The sequence below is a fragment of the Lates calcarifer genome, linkage group LG17 (genome assembly GCF_001640805.2).
Source record: "Lates calcarifer isolate ASB-BC8 linkage group LG17, TLL_Latcal_v3, whole genome shotgun sequence".
Taxonomy (NCBI): domain Eukaryota; kingdom Metazoa; phylum Chordata; class Actinopteri; family Centropomidae; genus Lates; species Lates calcarifer.
The window spans coordinates 487,144-505,264 of NC_066849.1; the positions used below are offsets into that span (position 1 = coordinate 487,144).

Genomic DNA, 18,121 nt, shown 5'->3' on the forward strand with positions numbered 1-18,121 from the left:
ATGCTCTTTCACTGCTTGTCCATCACAGTTAAAAAAAAAAAAAAAATGATGATGAGTGTGCAGTAAAATGTGTGATTCTTGTTAATGAATCATTTACAATAAAACTTTACCATACCTCATCCACTTTGTAAAAGCCATTTATTTTACACAATGGTGAAACAAAAGTTTTTCACAAGTATTCAGCAAAACCTCATCTGGTGTATTTCAGGGTCTAAGTAGTTTCTTTTTTATAAACCCAAAAAGAAAACCAAACAACAGATAAACTGAGATCAGAGCAACGCCACACTGTGGTTTCATCATTCCCAACCCACTGCCATGCTAAATAACTGCAACAATCTCATGCAACCAACAACCCCTCACAGCTAGAGCAGCATTTGTCACAGTAATGTGCCTTTCTCCCCAAAGTGTATATATACCCTGTTTACAATATAATACAAAACATCCAGTCATTTCCAGCTCAAAGAAAATAAAGTAAAAGAAGAAACAGCAAAGCACATGCTGAATGCTGAAAAAACATCTGTTTTTGTTTTGTTTTGTTTTGGCTTCTAGCACTTATTCAAATTCCCTTTAGTCCACTTTTGAAACAATAACTGATTAATTACCAATAATTAAAAGTCTAATGATGACCTCCAATCCTGTGACACTCATTTGTGATATTTTAAACACTATATTGTAAATTAAAACACTGGTAGTGAAATGAAATGTGTTTAACAATCCATAAGGCATGATGGAGCAATGGCTCAAATTCTTACAGCTTTAAGATGCATAGTAGATGTGATATGAGACCAACTGAACAGAACTTGATTGCTCAAAATAGTGCTGGAACTGGACTACACTTGATCATTCCAGCTAAGGAACTATTGAAAAAGAACACACCTTTTCCTATCCAAGAAACAAAACCAAAAAAAAGTTAAATATCAAATCTTCTGCTCACAAAGTATGCAATGTGGCACTTCATAATCAACCTTCAAATTCCTTAATCTCAAAAATAACAAAACCAACAAAAAAAAACCCTCCGCAGTCAAAAACCATAATGAGAAAGTCAAGCTGGGTGCTGCATGTGGGTGTGCCAACCTCTTCCACAAATACATGTGATAACAAGTAACCATGATACAGACAGATTTTAACTAACTTTGAATGTCTATATTTTCTGGAAGCCCATTTCTGCCAAAAAAAAAAAAAAAAAAAAACACCATCACAACAAAAGTTGAGACTGAAAAATAATACAGTCAAAATAATAAAAGTCACAAACTTAAGTCAAATGTTTTATTTTGACTTAATCATGGTTAGTGAAAATAAGTGAAATATTGACTTTTTAAGTCAAAATTGATAGAAACCAAGTCAAAATGTTTTCATTTGTAGGTCCAATTTATGATACTGAGACTAAATTTTGAGGCAGTAAATCAAAATGATGATTAATTGAATTTTTACTTACAAGGCCAAAATTTTGAGTCATTCATTTACTAGTTCATGTTTGATCTAAGTCAACATTTTGACTTGAATAATCAAAATCACAATTTTATCATTCCACGTTCCATTATCTAAACAATTTGACTTAACATTTATATTTCTAACATTTTTCTTTTTCTGGCAGGAATGGGCAGCAAAGTATCAAATACTCTTGCAGCAATTTCAGTTGCCTTTTCATTTTCCATGGATAGAACCACAGAAGCACATTTGTGTTATGTGGACTCATTTGGTCTGAGATATTTTCCAGATTTTTTTCTTCAAGTGACAAAAGAAGCAGAGGAAAAGAAATGATCAGACCCGAACTTTAATATAAAGCAATGTTAGCTCTCAAAAAATGAAGTCAACAGTTTGCATCACATTTTCAGGTAACTCCAACATGCAAGGTTTGTAAAGACACATGTTGAAAATTTCTGTCATGTATACATTCACTACAAGTATGCTGTAGTGTGTATACTCTGTATGTACAGTAGTCTAACAAGTTTAACACATGTTTTACAGGCAGCCTGTGAGCTGACTGCAGTGAAACCCTCTTAATAAAAGCCTGTTGGCCTGTGAGGGTGATGCAGACTGTTGGCATATTTCCTGGCATGACTTCTCTCAGTGTGATCACTCAGCACAAGCGGCAGCAGTAATAATGTAGCAGCAGTGAGGGACAGCTCAGTGTGAGCTCCTACAATGATCATCACAGCTGAATGGAGAGTAGGCAGCACAGCTAACTTTGAACAGCATGTCATCATCATCACCACCATCAGACCACAGTCACATGGTGTGAAAAGAAATGTAGTCTTCCTTTCCTGTCCCTGTTGATTGGGTGGACCTTGTGTAGCGCTGTCATCCACTCTGCGGCCCTCTGTCAAACGGTGATGTGTCAAGTGATGCTTGGTTACTCATCGTCCCACGTTTGCTGTAGCAGGAAGTTAGCAGCCAGGTTCTCGTTCTTCTCACATGCAAAGTAAGCCTGGATGACTAAGCCTTCAGGGAAGCCCAGTGCTTTTAACTGGAACACAACATACAAATCCATGTCACACACGTACACAAAAGTTTACACAGCCTATCCTTATTGTACTGATTTCCACTGATTGTGGTTAACTCAAACCTTAACCATAACTAATTCATGCCTAACTCTAACCTTAACTTAACCTCAATTCACACCTAACCTAATCTTCACTAGGACCTCTGAAATGACATTTTGCCTCATTAGGATCAGGTTTTGGTCCCCATGAGGACTACTGGTCCCCACAAGGTCGGTGTTTATACCAGAGAAAGTCCAAAAGAAGTGGCTAAAGCCTGTGTGCGCACACATACACACAGATACACACCAACACACACAGACAGACACATGCAAACAAAATTCTATAATCAAGTTTGTGTGAAATGATGTGAATCATATGCTATGGTCTTCAATCCAGTTTGGAAAAGTGGTGTTCCATCCCTCCTGTGGAGTTTCAGAGACTTGTATAAACCGAGGCACACTGAATACAATTCAGTGGGACTTAATAAAGACACTGCTAAATCCCTGCATTGTAATGTCAGTGTGAGTGGTGAACTGACCCTCTCAATGGCCTCCTTCTCCTGTGGGGTGACCTGGATGTAGTTGGTGTGTGGTGACCCCTGGGCCTCAGCACCCTCCCCTGCTGTCTCTCCACCTCGTGGCTCATTCAGCATCTGTACAAAACGCTCCTGGTGCTGCGTGATTTGCTGCAAGTAATACATTCAGTCAGTATAAATACTATCATACAGCTAATCCACAGGTTTCCAGCCCCTAATGAACAGGACACAGAACAGCTGATTACAATTACAAATCAACCAACCAACCATTCAAACAGTATGTAGCAGACGTGAAAACTGACTTCCATGATTGTGTAAGGTGTATTTGGTCAAACTTTTATAGCAGTTACATCTTTCACAGTTAGATATTTAAATGTCATTTTAGTCATTATGAATTTGAATTATAAAAAAAAAAAGAAGAAGAAAAAAAACATCCTAGCAGAATCTCATGGTAGTGTAGCAGACACCAGGCCTGGCATCTGTTGCAGGCTATTTAAGAGTTGAATACCAGAACAGCATTAGGTCAAAGTTAGGATACTCAAAATTATAACCACCCATAAACCCAATAGTATACAGAGACAATAGGAGTCTGTTAACACATCAAGGAGATGTATGATCAGCTCAAAGGTCAGACGGCCAGTTCAGGAAGATCAACTCAAATCAACAAAAGGCCAATATAGGAATAAACAATCGGAATCTCCAGAATGAAAATGAGTCCATTCTATACAACAAGACATCATCTCTGAATTGTATATTCCACTGTTAGTTTTATCAAGAAAGGTAACATGGAAAGAACTATGCTGAGCAACAAGTTTTGGCTTCTTACAAACCTACATACCCAAACTAGTGTTCTCTCCCCTCTCTCTCTCTCTTTCTGTGAGGTCTGAACCAGGCCTCGGTCATAAATCAAGCCACATTCCAAACTTGGTTGGGAATTAGAATTTCCTGTTTCTGAAACCATATGAAACATGTCCAACCATTCTGTAACCAAAATCATTTTATAGAGCAGATATTTTCAATTAACCACCATTACTATGTTTAGAATTTGTGATTGATATGCTGATAAATTATCCATTTTGTATTGTTTCTTTCTTGTCAGTAATAGCATCATTCATATATTGTTTTGTTTAATGTTTTAATTGGAACTCTACATTAAATCATTTAGAGCCTAATAAAAAAGATCCCTTTTTGTTATATTGAGTCTGATTGGCAGACCATTACTACACCTTCAAATATGACATCATTTCCCAGGGCTAAAACAGTTTCCCCTGAGCCATTGCTCTTTTCTATATGCTTTTGCCATTTAGCTCTTTGCAACATTCTGGCTTTGAGTCTTTGAGCTCCTCTATTTTACAGGCCAAGTTAATAACAAATTGAGCCAGAAGTGCATGAGTAAAGATTTATATGTTTTTTAATATATACAGTATCTCACTGTGAGTACACTCCTCACATTTCAGCAACCATTTTATTATATCTTCTCAAGGGACAATACAATAGAAATGAAACTTGGATATACTTTAGAGTAGTAAGTGTACAGCTTGTATAGCAGTATAGATTTACTATCCACTGAAAATTACTCAACACACAGCCATTATTGTCTAAATAGCTGGCAACACAAGTGAGTACACTCCTAGTGATACCTGTACATGGTACACAGTTCACTGAGGGAAACATGAATTCCAACATGTACTGTGACATCCTGAAGCAAAGCATGATCCCCTCCCTTTGGAAACTGGGCCACATGGCAGTTTTCCAACATGATAACGACCCCAAACACACCTCCAAGATGACAACTGCCTCGCTGAGGAAGCTGAAGGTGAAGGTGATGGAGTGGCCAAGTATGTCTCCAGACCTGAACCCAACTGAGCACCTGAGTTGGATCCTCAAGCGGAAGGTGGAGGAGCACAAGGTGTCTAACGTCCACCAGCTCCGCGATGTCATCATGGAGGACTGGAAGAGAATTCCAGTAACGACCTGTGCAGCTCTGGTGAATTCCACGCACAAGAGGATTAAGGCAGTGCTGTACTGTACTGCTATACAAGCTGTACACTGACTACTCTAAGTTACATCCAAGTTTCATTTCTATTGTATTGTCCCTTGAGAAGATATAATAAAATGGTTGCTGAAATGTGAGGAGTGTACTCACTTTTGTGAGACACTGTATATGTGTGTGTGTGTGTGTGTGTGTGTGAGAGAGAGTGTGTATACATAAATATAACATATACACACATATATACATACATATATACATATATAAGTACAGTAATTACAGCACTTATTCTGTCATGTAAGCAACGCAGGCTGCACGTCTACCAACGAACGCCTAATCAAGAGTTCAACAGAGTACCAGAAGAACAGTTTCTGACTTCCAGAGGTTGATCAGCTGAGACACATTGATGGAACCATCACCTGGCGACCACACACCGCTTCAGAGAGACGTTTAATCTACAGTACGTGACTGTAATCACTTCATTATCAGCTCATCACTGGGTTGATGCCAAGATAAGATTTTGATCTGTAAATGTCATTCATAATAATAATATAATCACATTGTACATAGTCTAAATGTGTTTGTTTCCACCATATCACATTAACAGCTGTTAGTTAACCTTGTGAGTTGATCATTTTTACACCTTTACTTTTATCATTTATTCAGTGTTGGTAGACAGTAGTTAAAATCATCTCTATATGAGCCCAGTCATTGCCTTACAATGAGTTTATATGAATAGTCTGCTAAAATTGCGACAGAAGCATAGAGACTGCACTGGTTTAGTACCTGCAGCAGCTGCGGGTTGTCTCTGCCAAGCTGCTGCAGCAGGGCTGGTAAGAGGGCCGGGTTCTGCTGGATGATCTGTCTCATCTGCTGGAACTGAGGCTGGTTCCTCAGGAACTCCAAAGGGTTCCCTGTAGAGACAGGTCCTCCACCAGCAGAGGGAGGCTGACTGCCAGACACTGGCCCTGCTGGAGAGTGGATGAACTGGTTAGTGTTGTTGTTATGTGATAGAATACATTTTCTGGGAGAGAGTTTAAAGAGAAAATAACCAGATGGGAACACCTACTAAATCAAGGTATAAAATGTAACTTAAGCTTAATTCAAAGATAAATCCACTATTGGCATGAAGAAGTCCTACTCACTGATTTGCAATGGGGAAGGGTCCAACTGCAGATCTCCCCCATGAGGACCCCATTTCTGAGAGCCAATGGGAAGAGCATACATTGCCCAGGGAGTGATGTGTGTCACTTCTCTTAGCAGCCTCCTTTCTCAAAAATGCTTGAATTTAACAACACTGGCCAATCCTCAAACCTAGCTAAATACTGTTAGTTCAGGGCAATCACAGATTGTAATATAGATGTATCCTACACATACTATACCTAAATGAAACAGAAAACATAAACTCTACTGTGTTATCATTATTAGTGTTTTATTTTCTTAAAATTCTCTATTCATCCTCTATTCAGGATGAGAGCAGTAACATCATGTCATCATGTCTATTTGCTCAGTAAGGCTTGAAAATTCTACTTTCTGTATGACTTTGTTAGCCATACATTTTTAACCATTGCTATTGTACTCTTACCTTCTCATTCAAAATGTAAAGGAATATAATAGTTCCACCAAACAGAAAGGACCTTAGTTTAAGATTATTTTGTCAGATTACAAGTAATGTCTGTGCATCATTGTAAAACTGATACTAGTGGCAACAATTGCTGTTTAGTTTGTGAACAAAGCTCTGCGCAATTTGTAACAGTCTCAGGTAATTGTTTGCATTTCAGCAGTGACAGCTCCACCCCAATAGTTCCTGAACAAGTGCTCCACCCCAAGAGCAGGTACTTTTTTCTGTCCACTGTTGCTCAGGAATTAAATTTAGACCTTAGTTCCCCACATGTAAATGCACATAAGGTCACAAAGTTTCTAGAAAAGTTTTAATGATAATAATACAACCTGAAAGTAAGACAGAGTAGGTGACAGACCTCACTGTATGGAACACGGTGCTCTCCCCACTGGTTTGTAGACCTGGGCTCCCCAAGAATGTACACACACACACACACGCTTCAAGTAATAAACATGTACTCTTACTGTTAGAGGCTGCTGGGGTCTGCTGTGGTTGTTGTGTTGCAGGGTTCGGGGGGTTAGATGGAACACTGTGTCTAACTGGCTCTTGAGGTGGCAGATCACTGGCCTCAGCTGGAATACCCTGCAGTACATCAACATTTACTACACACCTGAGAATACAGTGGCTGGTGGAGCTGGGAATGAAGCTGATTAAATCCTCACCATGAGTAGATACTCCACTGCTCGGTCAGGGTTGTTGTAACTGGCTCTAAGTGCAGCAACTACCTGCTCCCGATCATAACCCATAGACATAATCTCTGACACCAGGTTCTCATAGGCTGGACCTGTCACTGTGGAAACAAGAGGAGAGGTAGGACAGAGGACAAGAATGGAGGCTGGATGAAGTGTGGAGGCTGTTTCTGCAGGCTTATTGTATAGTCACTACATGTCTTACACATGCCTCATATTGTCACTTTTAATAATGGCTAGTTGGCGTTATTACAACTGCCATCAGTTGGTATGTAAATTGTATACCTGCACCCTGTTTTATAATCGTTATTAGGGCTGAACAATTTTGGGAAAAAAATTAATTGCGATTTTTCTGACAGATGACGATTTGACTTGCAATATAAGTCAAACTTCACTATATACATGTATGGATGGAGCATTACATTTAAGAGATCATTGAAATATTAACTGCTCTGTGTACTAATCCAAGGATGAGAATGAAAATATACAAATCCAAGATGTATTTATTCTAAACAATAAATGTTATAGAACAAACACATAATGAACCATAGAACAATTCTCACAGAACAAACAGTAGCACTACGTTCACCTGCCTTCTTTGCAGTAACTTTACATCGGTCATACTGCTGTCTGTGCTGATTTTTCAAATGTTTGTATGACAGGAGACTGACAGGTACAGAGAGCCAGTAGAGACAGACACAGCTGATTAAAACTACAGGATTCCTACTAGTAGAAAATACAAAATACAGATACAAACCTAACTTAATGTTAGCTGGTTCATTCTACCATTTTCTCTCATTTTCTCTCATTTTCTCTCGCCTTTTCAGCTCAACCAGGTATTTTACAACTTTATAATATCAGCAGCAATAATTTTCCTGCTACAAAATATGTATAGCAGAAATACTCCAGACAAAGTTGGCATCTTGGTCACAGCTCAGTTATCTCTCTTGCTGGCCTGTTGACACTGTCAGCTGCTTTTAACTCATCATATCACCGGTAGTTTCAGCTTCAGCTGTGCTCATTCTCGTTACTACCAAACAGCTCTCACCTGACACCGGAGTGGAGAGAATCAGAGCGACTCACACTGCCTGAGTCATGTAGTCGCTCTGCTCTCTGTTTTCATCAAGCATCTAACGCCACAGTTAGTTTTGTGCTTTGGTCATTTTAACACAAGATGTGGTTGTAAAGTTTACAGCCTGTCACTCTGCTGCTCCTGCAGTGCTCTGTGTGTGTGAATTCTGAGGCAGCTAAAAAAAGTGTAACAACATGTCCACTGACTCTCTGTTATAAAAATAATCACAGTCTTTGCAATTTGCAAATCGTATTAGTTCAAATCGCGATTGCGGTTCAATTTCGATAAATCGTTCAGCCCTAATCATTATCTATATCTATTTGCATTTTGGTGAATTTGTACCATGTAAGGTCATGCACTTAGCTGATGGCAATTCCTGTTCCTGTATGGACCTACAACAAACAATCAGCTGGGTTATGATGACACTACAGAAAACATCTGAATCCAAAGTAATACGCAGGACGTTTATTCATGTAAAGAATGCCTTTACATGACCTGCAATAATCCAATTACTGTGAATCAAGTCAATTTTTATTTATATACTGCCGAATCACAACAGACGTCTCGAGGCACTGTACATATAGAGTAGGTCTAGACCATACTCTTTATATTACAATATTTACAAAGAGATACAAACAAATCCCTGTGTATCTGCAACAGATCAATAATCACATTGTGCCCCTACTCGATGGTGCAGTGCGAGGTCAGACAGAGCCCAGGTTTTCACAACGTAAATATGTATAAATTATACAAACAGTCAAATGTTCAGCTATGCCTCTGAACTGACCTCTGTACTGCTTGGTATGTACAACAAGAATTATCGTCCAGTTTCCCTTACTCCATTAGATACCATTAGATACCATGATTTTGTAAAAGACCTTGACCCCTCAGATACATGAAGATTAAGTGGTTTTGATTCATAAATGTAGTAGCAGATAACATTTAACACCTCATTAATAATATGTGGCCAGTCTCAAACTCCAGCTCACCGGTCACTACTGTGTCTCTTGATGCCGTTTGTTGAGATTTTTGGATTTGGAGAGATATCTATTATGTGAGTACATCTATAGTATAATTGGCCAGAGGCAGCAAACTAATGGGTATACATCCAAATGTTTCAAGGATACTTTGTGTTTGTTTTAGCCTCATTAGTCTTGTTACTTATATTATTTTAAATACAAGGATGTATCACTACTTACAAACAGTAAATAAATGCAAATGGATGTAAATAGGCTATCTATCCATTCACCATCACACACACTTTCAAACATCAGGGGCAACGTGGGGTTTAGTATCTTGCCCAAGGATACTTCGGCACAGACTGGAGGAGCTGGGGATCAAACCACTGACCTTCCGATTAGTGGGTGACCCGCCCTACCCCCTGAGCCACAGCCGCCCCTATTGCAATGATCTCTCCTTTATTTAGGCTGTTCTGCTGTCACAGTGATACTCTACCTGTCTATAATCTGCACCCTGGAAATACTGAAATATAGAAATCCAAAAGCAGTTATACACCAATCAGCCATAACCACTGACAGCTGAAGTGAATAACTTTCATCATCCTGAGGAACCACCACCTAAACATTGTTTTAGACCAAGCACACACCCCCAATGACAACAACACTCCCTAATGTCAGGGGCCTCCCCCAGCAGGATAATGCTCCCACCACACCACAGAAGCTGCTCAGAAATGTCTCCAGGAACACAACAAAGAGCCCAAGGTGTTGACCTGGCCTCCAGACTCCCCAGATCCCAATCTGCCGCCAATGTCCCAGTGCCAGACACTACAGGAGATCTTCAGAGATCCCATGTCCAAGCCCCAACAGGTCAGAGCTGTTTTAAATAGGATCTATGCAATATTAGGCCAGGTCCCACAGGTACTGAATCAGACTGGAGAGTTTGGAGCCCAGGTCAACAGCTTTAGCATCCGGTTGAGACTACACAGAAAACACAGAGCTGTTACAGAGAGATCAGGCAGGTAGTGCAAGGCAGGGAGGAGGAGGAGACTATGAAAGCAGGCTTTTCACCTAGAGTGGTCATTCAGAAGAGGTCTTTAGACTTGGTTGGACAACACATCATATAAACTAGTTCATCTTAAGTATACTATGCCCTCAAAGAAAACTGCTATCACTGAAAAGAGTAACTTGCAGTGCTTCCAGCAGTGTGTGGAAAATGTTGGTGTGCTCTGAAATGGATGTTATCAGTTCAAACAACAATGGGAGCAATTTGTGATGCAAATGTTATCAACCACTAAGAGTTCAAACATGAAGGAGGAAAACAATATATAAGCAGTGAATTTGTATGTTTTCATTTATGACAGGTGTATTACCCAGGATTGATGCTGCTTCTTCAAGGAGACCCAGTTCATCAACAAGGCTGAGAGAAATTAACAAAGAAGAAAAAACAAAGTATAAATCAATATTCCAGACCACAAACAATTACAGTAAGAATCAGTTTTAACAAAGAAACAAGACAAAAAGTCTATGTGGCTTTGTAAGGCTATTCTTAAGTATAGTTGCGCTAGGAACTAAATGCTAATGTGAGAGTACTAACATGCTCACCATGACATGCACACTGAAGAAAGAGGAAATGTCTGGTAGGCATGATGCTTAGCATATTTGCCATCTTCATTTACTATCTTAGCTAACATCTCCTGCTAATATAGAGCTAAATTCAAGTTGAGGCTGATGGGAATGGCAGTAGTTTTAAAGGTATTCAGTCATAAATTAAAGTATTGGACAAATTAAAGTTTTGACCTGATGATCAATGTACAAAATGTGATGGTAACTGTTGTTGGAGACTTGTTGGATTAACCAACAGACTGACATTGCCATCCTTAGAGTCATGCCACTAACAAAGCTAAAAATTATATACACTGAAAAGTAACTCTTATTTCTCGCTGAGTGAGCAGGACCTTGGAAAAAGTCTTATTTCTTACGTCTCATCCAGGTAAAGATGTTCTATTATTGAGCTACAGCACGTTACTTAAATTACAAGAAATATTTTAACTGGGAAGAACTGCTCAGTGATATGCTCTCTGCTCAAGTCACAAAAATACCCCCCATGATCACAATATGAGCTTAGCCAAGCTTAGATTTCCTAACTGATTTAAACAAGTTCCTTGGACAAGCAGATAATGAATTAAACTCTCAGTGTACGTAAACACAGGTGTCCTCCAACCTGGAAGCAGAAGAGTGGACTGGTGCTGGGGCAGATGGTTGATTCTCAGGGTCTTCCCTTGGCTTCTCTTCTGGCAGGGTAGCAGGGGTGGGGCAGTCTGTGGCGACCGAAGGCGTCGTAACAGTTTCAGTAGCGAGAGCTGGGCTAGAGGATAGAGTAGCAGCTGAAGCCGAAACTGGAGCCGAATCTGGAGCTGCGTTTGAGTCCGGAGCTGCTGTTGCTTCAACAGAAACTAAAGGGGTGTTTTCTGGGACTGGGGCCGAGGATTCAGAGGGAGGCACTAACGGTGGGGCAGGTGTAGATGCAGACACTGTATGTGTTGGCGTGGGGGGAACGTGTGCTGGGCCTGAGGCTGGTGCTGTGGCTGAGGGTGGTGATGAAGCTGCAGCTGGTTGGGGAGTTGGCTGAGGGGCTGCTTGTGGAGGGGGAGCTGGTTTAGGCTGAAAAGACATTGGAGAATTGATCATTAGTAGCATGGATAATAAGCTCTTAACAGCACTCTATTTCACTCTACAAGACCAGACTCTTAAGTTTATAAAGTCCACTGTTAAATCTCTGTATCAGCAGTATCATAACTAAATAAAAACTGGTGTTCAAATAATGGCAGAGCAATCTTCTCTTTTAATAAAAATAGATCTCCTGTTCATTCTAAAGTGCCACATTCTGATATTCTGAGTTGTACATTTCTATAAAAGAAAGTTTTCTATAAAAGAAAACTGAAAGAACATTAAATTCCTATTTGTATACATTAAAACAGGATGTAAAGGTGTAAACCTGGCTCCTATTTAGAGTCTCAAACAATATATTATTAGAACTTAGTAATAATAATCCAAGGTAGTACAGTCCTCCTGTATCACACTAAACCTTTGGACACAGGCCACATCATTCCTCATCAAATCACCATTTTGTTTGGAGGTGTGGGCGCTCAGGTGGAGAAAGACATGCCAGGGGAATTTCAAAATAAAGGTGCATGATTATATTGTGAAGGACTGTGGTGTTATATGTTGTGTTTGTGTTGAGTTAGTGAACACTATTCAGACTGTTAAGTTGAAGTACTGTTATTAGTAGGGTAGTAGGGTTATTGAACATGTTGTCAGCTCAGACACAGTGAAGTCTGTCTGTCATGTCAGCTGGGACTCAGGTATGGGGACAGGCTTTCCACAGAAAGAGCGGCTGAAAGTGACTCGATGTAGGTAGTGACTAGCACAGAGAAAATGTTTGGGCTTTTTGTTATTTTTGTCGGCATTGGTTACAGCCCACAGCAGCCTGTGTTACTGTGCTTAATTAAAGTTGTAATAAAACCAGCTGAGGTCTCCACTCTTGCTTGGTGAGGGACGATACAATATATATGATGTCTGATCAGTGTTTTCATTTTGGATTGATGCTACTGAATCATTGATCATTGAAATGAAGTATTGATGTAGAATGATGTATCGTTAGACTCCTAAAGTAAAAGTTCACAAACAAAACATCTAAGGCACTCTTCTGTCAGAAAGCCTTTAATCAGATGGATACATCTTGACGAAATTCATAAAATATTTAATTAGTGAATAACAACAGATTTTATTTTACAAGGAGCATAGCAGCTGAGTGGTGAGAATGATCTAAAAACCACAGTATGAAGAGACACTGACCTTGGTAACCATGACCACCACAAAGTTTTTCTCATCAATTTTGTACTCTTTCAGCGGGGTGTCATCATTTAAGATTTTACCTGTGACATTCAAGCAGAAACAGGAAATGAGAAAAGATTTATGAATGAGAATAAGAAGTCATGGTGTCTAAAACACAATCAAGCACAATGCATTAGGCACATAGGTTACAGTTACAGTTACACAGCTGATAAGTTATCCTAATGTGACAATTTTTAGTACTTTGATTTCTTAAGCACTTTTTTGTTTGATCTCTGAATATTTAATATTTGGACTTAACTTGTGAAGATGGAACTTTTTGATGCACAACTTTTTGTTGCTAGGTGCTGTTCTGAGTGGCATTTACTGCAATACACAGTCACAGTACCTTGACAACAGATGTTATACATACTCTTATCCATGAAGTTAAATGTTGAGGGGGGAAATCAAACCCTGGACTAACCTAACAACCCAATCACATCACAGGTATTTCAGTATATTTCTGATCACCTACTTGATTCATTTGCAAGATGAGTATTCTCACTGCAGATTTATTGATGATGTGACTTGTAGCAATAAAGTATGGGGTATTCTCAGGTAAGAAAAAAAAATAATGCAGGAGACAGGGGCGCGATGTGGAGTGCTGTTTTTCAGCTCATTGTTTTCTGAATGCAGATACCTAGATGTGTATTTTGGTTTTTACAACATGACCACTTACCAAAAAAAAAAAAGCTGCTCTGTTAAAACTCAACATCCAAGGTCAAAGTATATTTGTAGTTACTGTAACCAATCATTTTCTAGGGTTTTTGGTGTAACTGAATCTCTGTAACTGTTGAAGTCATCCTCTGCCTCACCTGCATAGATGAGTTTCTGTCCTGCAGCAGGAAATGCATCTTTTCCTCTGTCCTCCTCTATTTTCTCCTTCAGGGTTTTCACCTGAAAAACAACAGATGAAACACTGATATTAATGGGAGAGTTACTGAAACTGACACAACACCAGATGTTACACTGTGTCACAGAAAATATCAGAGGTAAGGTCTGACAGTTGTTACTGTAAATGTCATATCATCGTACGTTACGGGAATTTGCCGCTGTTCAAAAGTTGATGTTGTCCAGAGAGGAAGTTTTGTGACCAAAACCTGTTTTAAAGGTAGGGTTAACAATTACAATCAAAGGCACTTTTATTCAAGTTCAGGGAATATCTCCTCACAGTCCGTAGCTGCTCTTTCTGTACATGTGCTGAAAAAAATCTGGTGTTTGTTGTTGTTTGTACAAGTGGATCGGTGCAATCCATGGACAGAGGAATACACATTTAAAAAGAAAGGCATGACAGAGCCAGCAGGACAGACCATCCTGTTTGTTAATGTTTGTTAGACTAGTAGGAGAGTTGTGAGTATCTCTGTCTGCACCTACTGTGCTAGTTCTGAGAAACTGTCTCATCTGTTCTTGGCTTTGCTGCAGCTAATATAACACAAAACTTCAGTGCTCTGTTGTTGTTCAGTCTGTATTGTGATATTTGTCCATACAACATTTGTGAAGGTTTTTATAGACACAAATTTGAATAAAAGTGCATTATATTTGAATTGCTAACCCTACCTTTGAGCCAGCTCTGGCAGTTTTTGTTTAAACTGTCTAAACAGCTACCGAGTGTAGCTGTTGACAAAGAGTTGATATTCTGTCAATGGAGAAGTAATGTCACTCTGACCATTCATGACTTCTTAATAGTACTGCCTGAAATCGCTTAACTTTAATTTACATTCATATAAGTTCTCTAAATAATAATACCATATGCACTATTCTTACCATCTGTGTTTTGAAGACTGAAGTTTTTTTTTATCTATTGTCTTTAACTGTGTCCTTTGTAGGGCAGAACATTCAAAGTCAAATCAAAATATGAGCAAAATCACAATATGGCCAATCCAAATCGCACAAAGAGCAAGGTGTTAATAAAGGTCAAATGTGTCACAACATACCATTAGAATTGAAGCACTGTGAGGTTACAGATGCTCCAGCCTACAAATCATATTCTCCACATGCTTCTTTGGTACAGACCAAGGAAAAAAAATCACATCATCATCATCTTCATATATTTTTCAGGGCAAATGAAATTCAAAAATCCTACTAAAATCACGATTCATATCGCAATATCTATAAAAAGAAATGCAACATAATTTGTTGCATATCATTCAGCCCTAGCTCTGTGTATTAATCAATGAGTTATCTGGCTAACTTAGACTAGTTTCCATGCTCGTGTAGTGTACATTTTTTTCTCACATTTCTGTAATTTGTTTTTATTTAACTTTGAGTCACTGTGCTTACTGATAGTTTTCTGAGACGTCAAATAAACCTCAATTAGCACAATTAGAATTATCACAGGATTAAATTAGAACATATATTTGTAAATAGTGACACAATCTACCTTAATGTGAAAAACTGAAAACTTGATACATTTTGAATAAAGTATAGTGTGCATGTGAGTGTATGTTTTAGATTAGGTTACATCAGATGAGATAGATGAGAACTGTATTGTCGCTGCACACAGTAAGTATCAGGACAGTGAAGTTTACTATATAACTAGATGGTGTAAAGAGATAAACTACAGTTCAAATGAACAATGGACCAAAACAACAGGAGCAAAAGAAGCTGGATATATACATAGATGTTTGAGCAGCAGTTTTTGGTGATTAAAAAGCTGCAATGAGAACAGAATGTCTTTGTTTATTTGTTTGTTGTTTTGTTTTCTTGAGAAGTGTATTTCTAATAACCTAATAAATACTACTTTGTTTAGTGCCGATAACTGTTTATGGTCATTATGATTCACGTGATAGCACTGCACAGGAAACATTATTAGTTAAATACACTAATATAAATTACTCTACATTGCTTATTTTCTGAGCAGAAAACTCCAAAAGGCTTGGTTCTTCTTACTCACAAAGATTTACTGATCTGTTTTCCCATTACTACATTAACAGATAGCAGGTTTAAAATATTGCATCGTCATTCATGGTGAGCGACACTGAAACAAGTCAAACACTATAAAGCTAAACTTAAGTACAAACATTTCCGGTCGTTTTTTTCCAGTATAATATAGTATACCTTTCATGCGGGCCATACATAGTGTGAAGTCCTGAAGAATACCATGAAGCAAAGTCAAAACAGCCAGTGAAATACAGGTAATACATTTCACTGCATTGTATATATTATGTCGCTGATCAAAAATCTAACCTTAGTGCTATTTTCACAGGAAGTGTGAAGTGCTTATAATACAATTGAAGTTGTAACGCCTTTACTTTGAAGGAAAAGTTCCTCATTTCCGGTCTTGAACGAGCTAACCCTAGCTACTTTACCTCACATGAACTCAGTTCCAGTAAGATCCTGCTAAATTGCTAACTTATCTGACTACATATTTGTCACACTGACGTAACGTTACTTTTCAAACAAAACAAAAACTACAGTTTTTCCTTTGTTAGGTTGAGCAGCCTTTGAAGCGGCCATGTCTTAACGTTAGCAAATATTCCCGAACGCCTACATGGTAGCCCTCCCGGCCTGACCGTGTTTACTTCAACCCCGTTAACTTCTACTCACCGTCAATTCTGGGTCTATTTCTATTTTGAACGTCTGCTGTTGGAGCGTCTTTACTGTTATCGTCAGCATCTTTCGACGCGATGTCAGAGGCAGCTGGGGTCGGAATTCAAGGTAGTCGCGGCAATTTCTCGACTGAAGCCGCTCTTTTTCGCACAATATGTATTTAACCTGGGTCTAAATGTATGTGTGACTCAGCTGTCTCAGTGCCGCGGAGCAATTTGGGCACGGACGCCATCTACTGCTGGAGGTAAGGCACAACACACTGCCGCCTTCGAGAACTGTCGGAAATTACCCAAAGTCGGAGAGCGCAGTTAAATCAGCCAATAAATCGATGTCGTCTCTTACTCTGGCTCATGTCGTGGTTCAGCTTCAGCTGACTCTGACCATATTGTCAGCCTAGATGATGTGATGACCCAGACAAACGCATTCATGCTACTTAAGAAAAAGTTCAAAATGTTTAATAATGCATTTACAGTTCCTCAATAAATGCACACATTTAATAAATAAATGCACAATTATTACTTACATGCCTTTATATTGTAACTGAGGACAGTCTCCTTAAGTAGATGTCAGGAATTAAAACCTTAATAGACATTACATTACATTTAGCCAAGGGCAGTGGTACACAAGATAAAACTGAAAGGGTCCCCAGATAATAAATGGAAAAACACATTTCCTCTAACAAAGTTGTACCTATACCTATATAGCATGTGAGGAAGGGGTCACAAATAAATATCACTGTAGAGCATCACAAGCCTATGTCCATTACAGGTGTACTCCAGTGACTGCATGCTGTACTTTCAAAAAGTGCAGCATGCATGAAACTCACAAGAGAGATTTTGGGGGGAAATGAAGCAACAGATGCAGGGATATGCAGACTTTAAGTCCTATGTTCAGGTCAGGTTACAAAAAGCCAGGATTCTGCATTTCCCATAATGTAACCAAAAGCATCTTTTTATTAGCCCCTCCCTGTATGATAAACACTGTTTTCTTTCAAACACCACATCCCATGTGTAACACAAGCCCGTGTTGTGAATGTGTAGCCTTAAAAACTCTGTTTTCCTCAGATTTGACAAAGCTCCCTAAGAGTGACCATGCCGAGTAAACTGACCTTTATGACCATAACAAACAGTGTATAAAAAATGCCAAGGAACAGAGGTGTTGACTAAATGTCTCCTTGAAATATTTAAGCTGTGAATGTGTCCCCTGCCTTACAGTTCTGTTGATTTGTGACAGCACAGGCTTGTTTTTGCTTAGGCACACATCTTGAATGTAGCAGATCATTTAGATAAAACCTAACTTGTATTTTGGCACTATCACACACACGTTTGGTGG

At 39.0% G+C, this 18,121-nt stretch overlaps 1 protein-coding gene across 2 annotated transcripts; it reads right to left on the bottom strand.

Moving 5' to 3' along the window:
• Positions 1-121: 121 nt before the first annotated feature.
• Positions 122-17,019, bottom strand: rad23ab (RAD23 homolog A, nucleotide excision repair protein b). 2 transcript variants are annotated; one of them, XM_018696287.2, is made up of 10 exons: positions 16,787-17,019; positions 14,056-14,137; positions 13,205-13,284; positions 11,571-12,010; positions 10,720-10,766; positions 7,292-7,419; positions 7,094-7,211; positions 5,795-5,976; positions 3,022-3,168; positions 122-2,467 (listed from the first exon to the last, which is right to left on the bottom strand). In XM_018696287.2, the coding sequence occupies exons 1-10, from the start codon at positions 16,853-16,855 to the stop codon at positions 2,354-2,356; spliced, it is 1,407 nt and encodes a 468-aa protein (XP_018551803.1). In that variant the 5' UTR covers positions 16,856-17,019; the 3' UTR covers positions 122-2,353. The 2 variants fall into 2 exon arrangements, with proteins under 2 accessions (XP_018551803.1, XP_018551802.1); XM_018696286.2 differs by having other exon boundaries at positions 5,795-5,979; positions 16,787-17,018.
• Between the last annotated feature and the right edge of the window lie 1,102 nt (positions 17,020-18,121).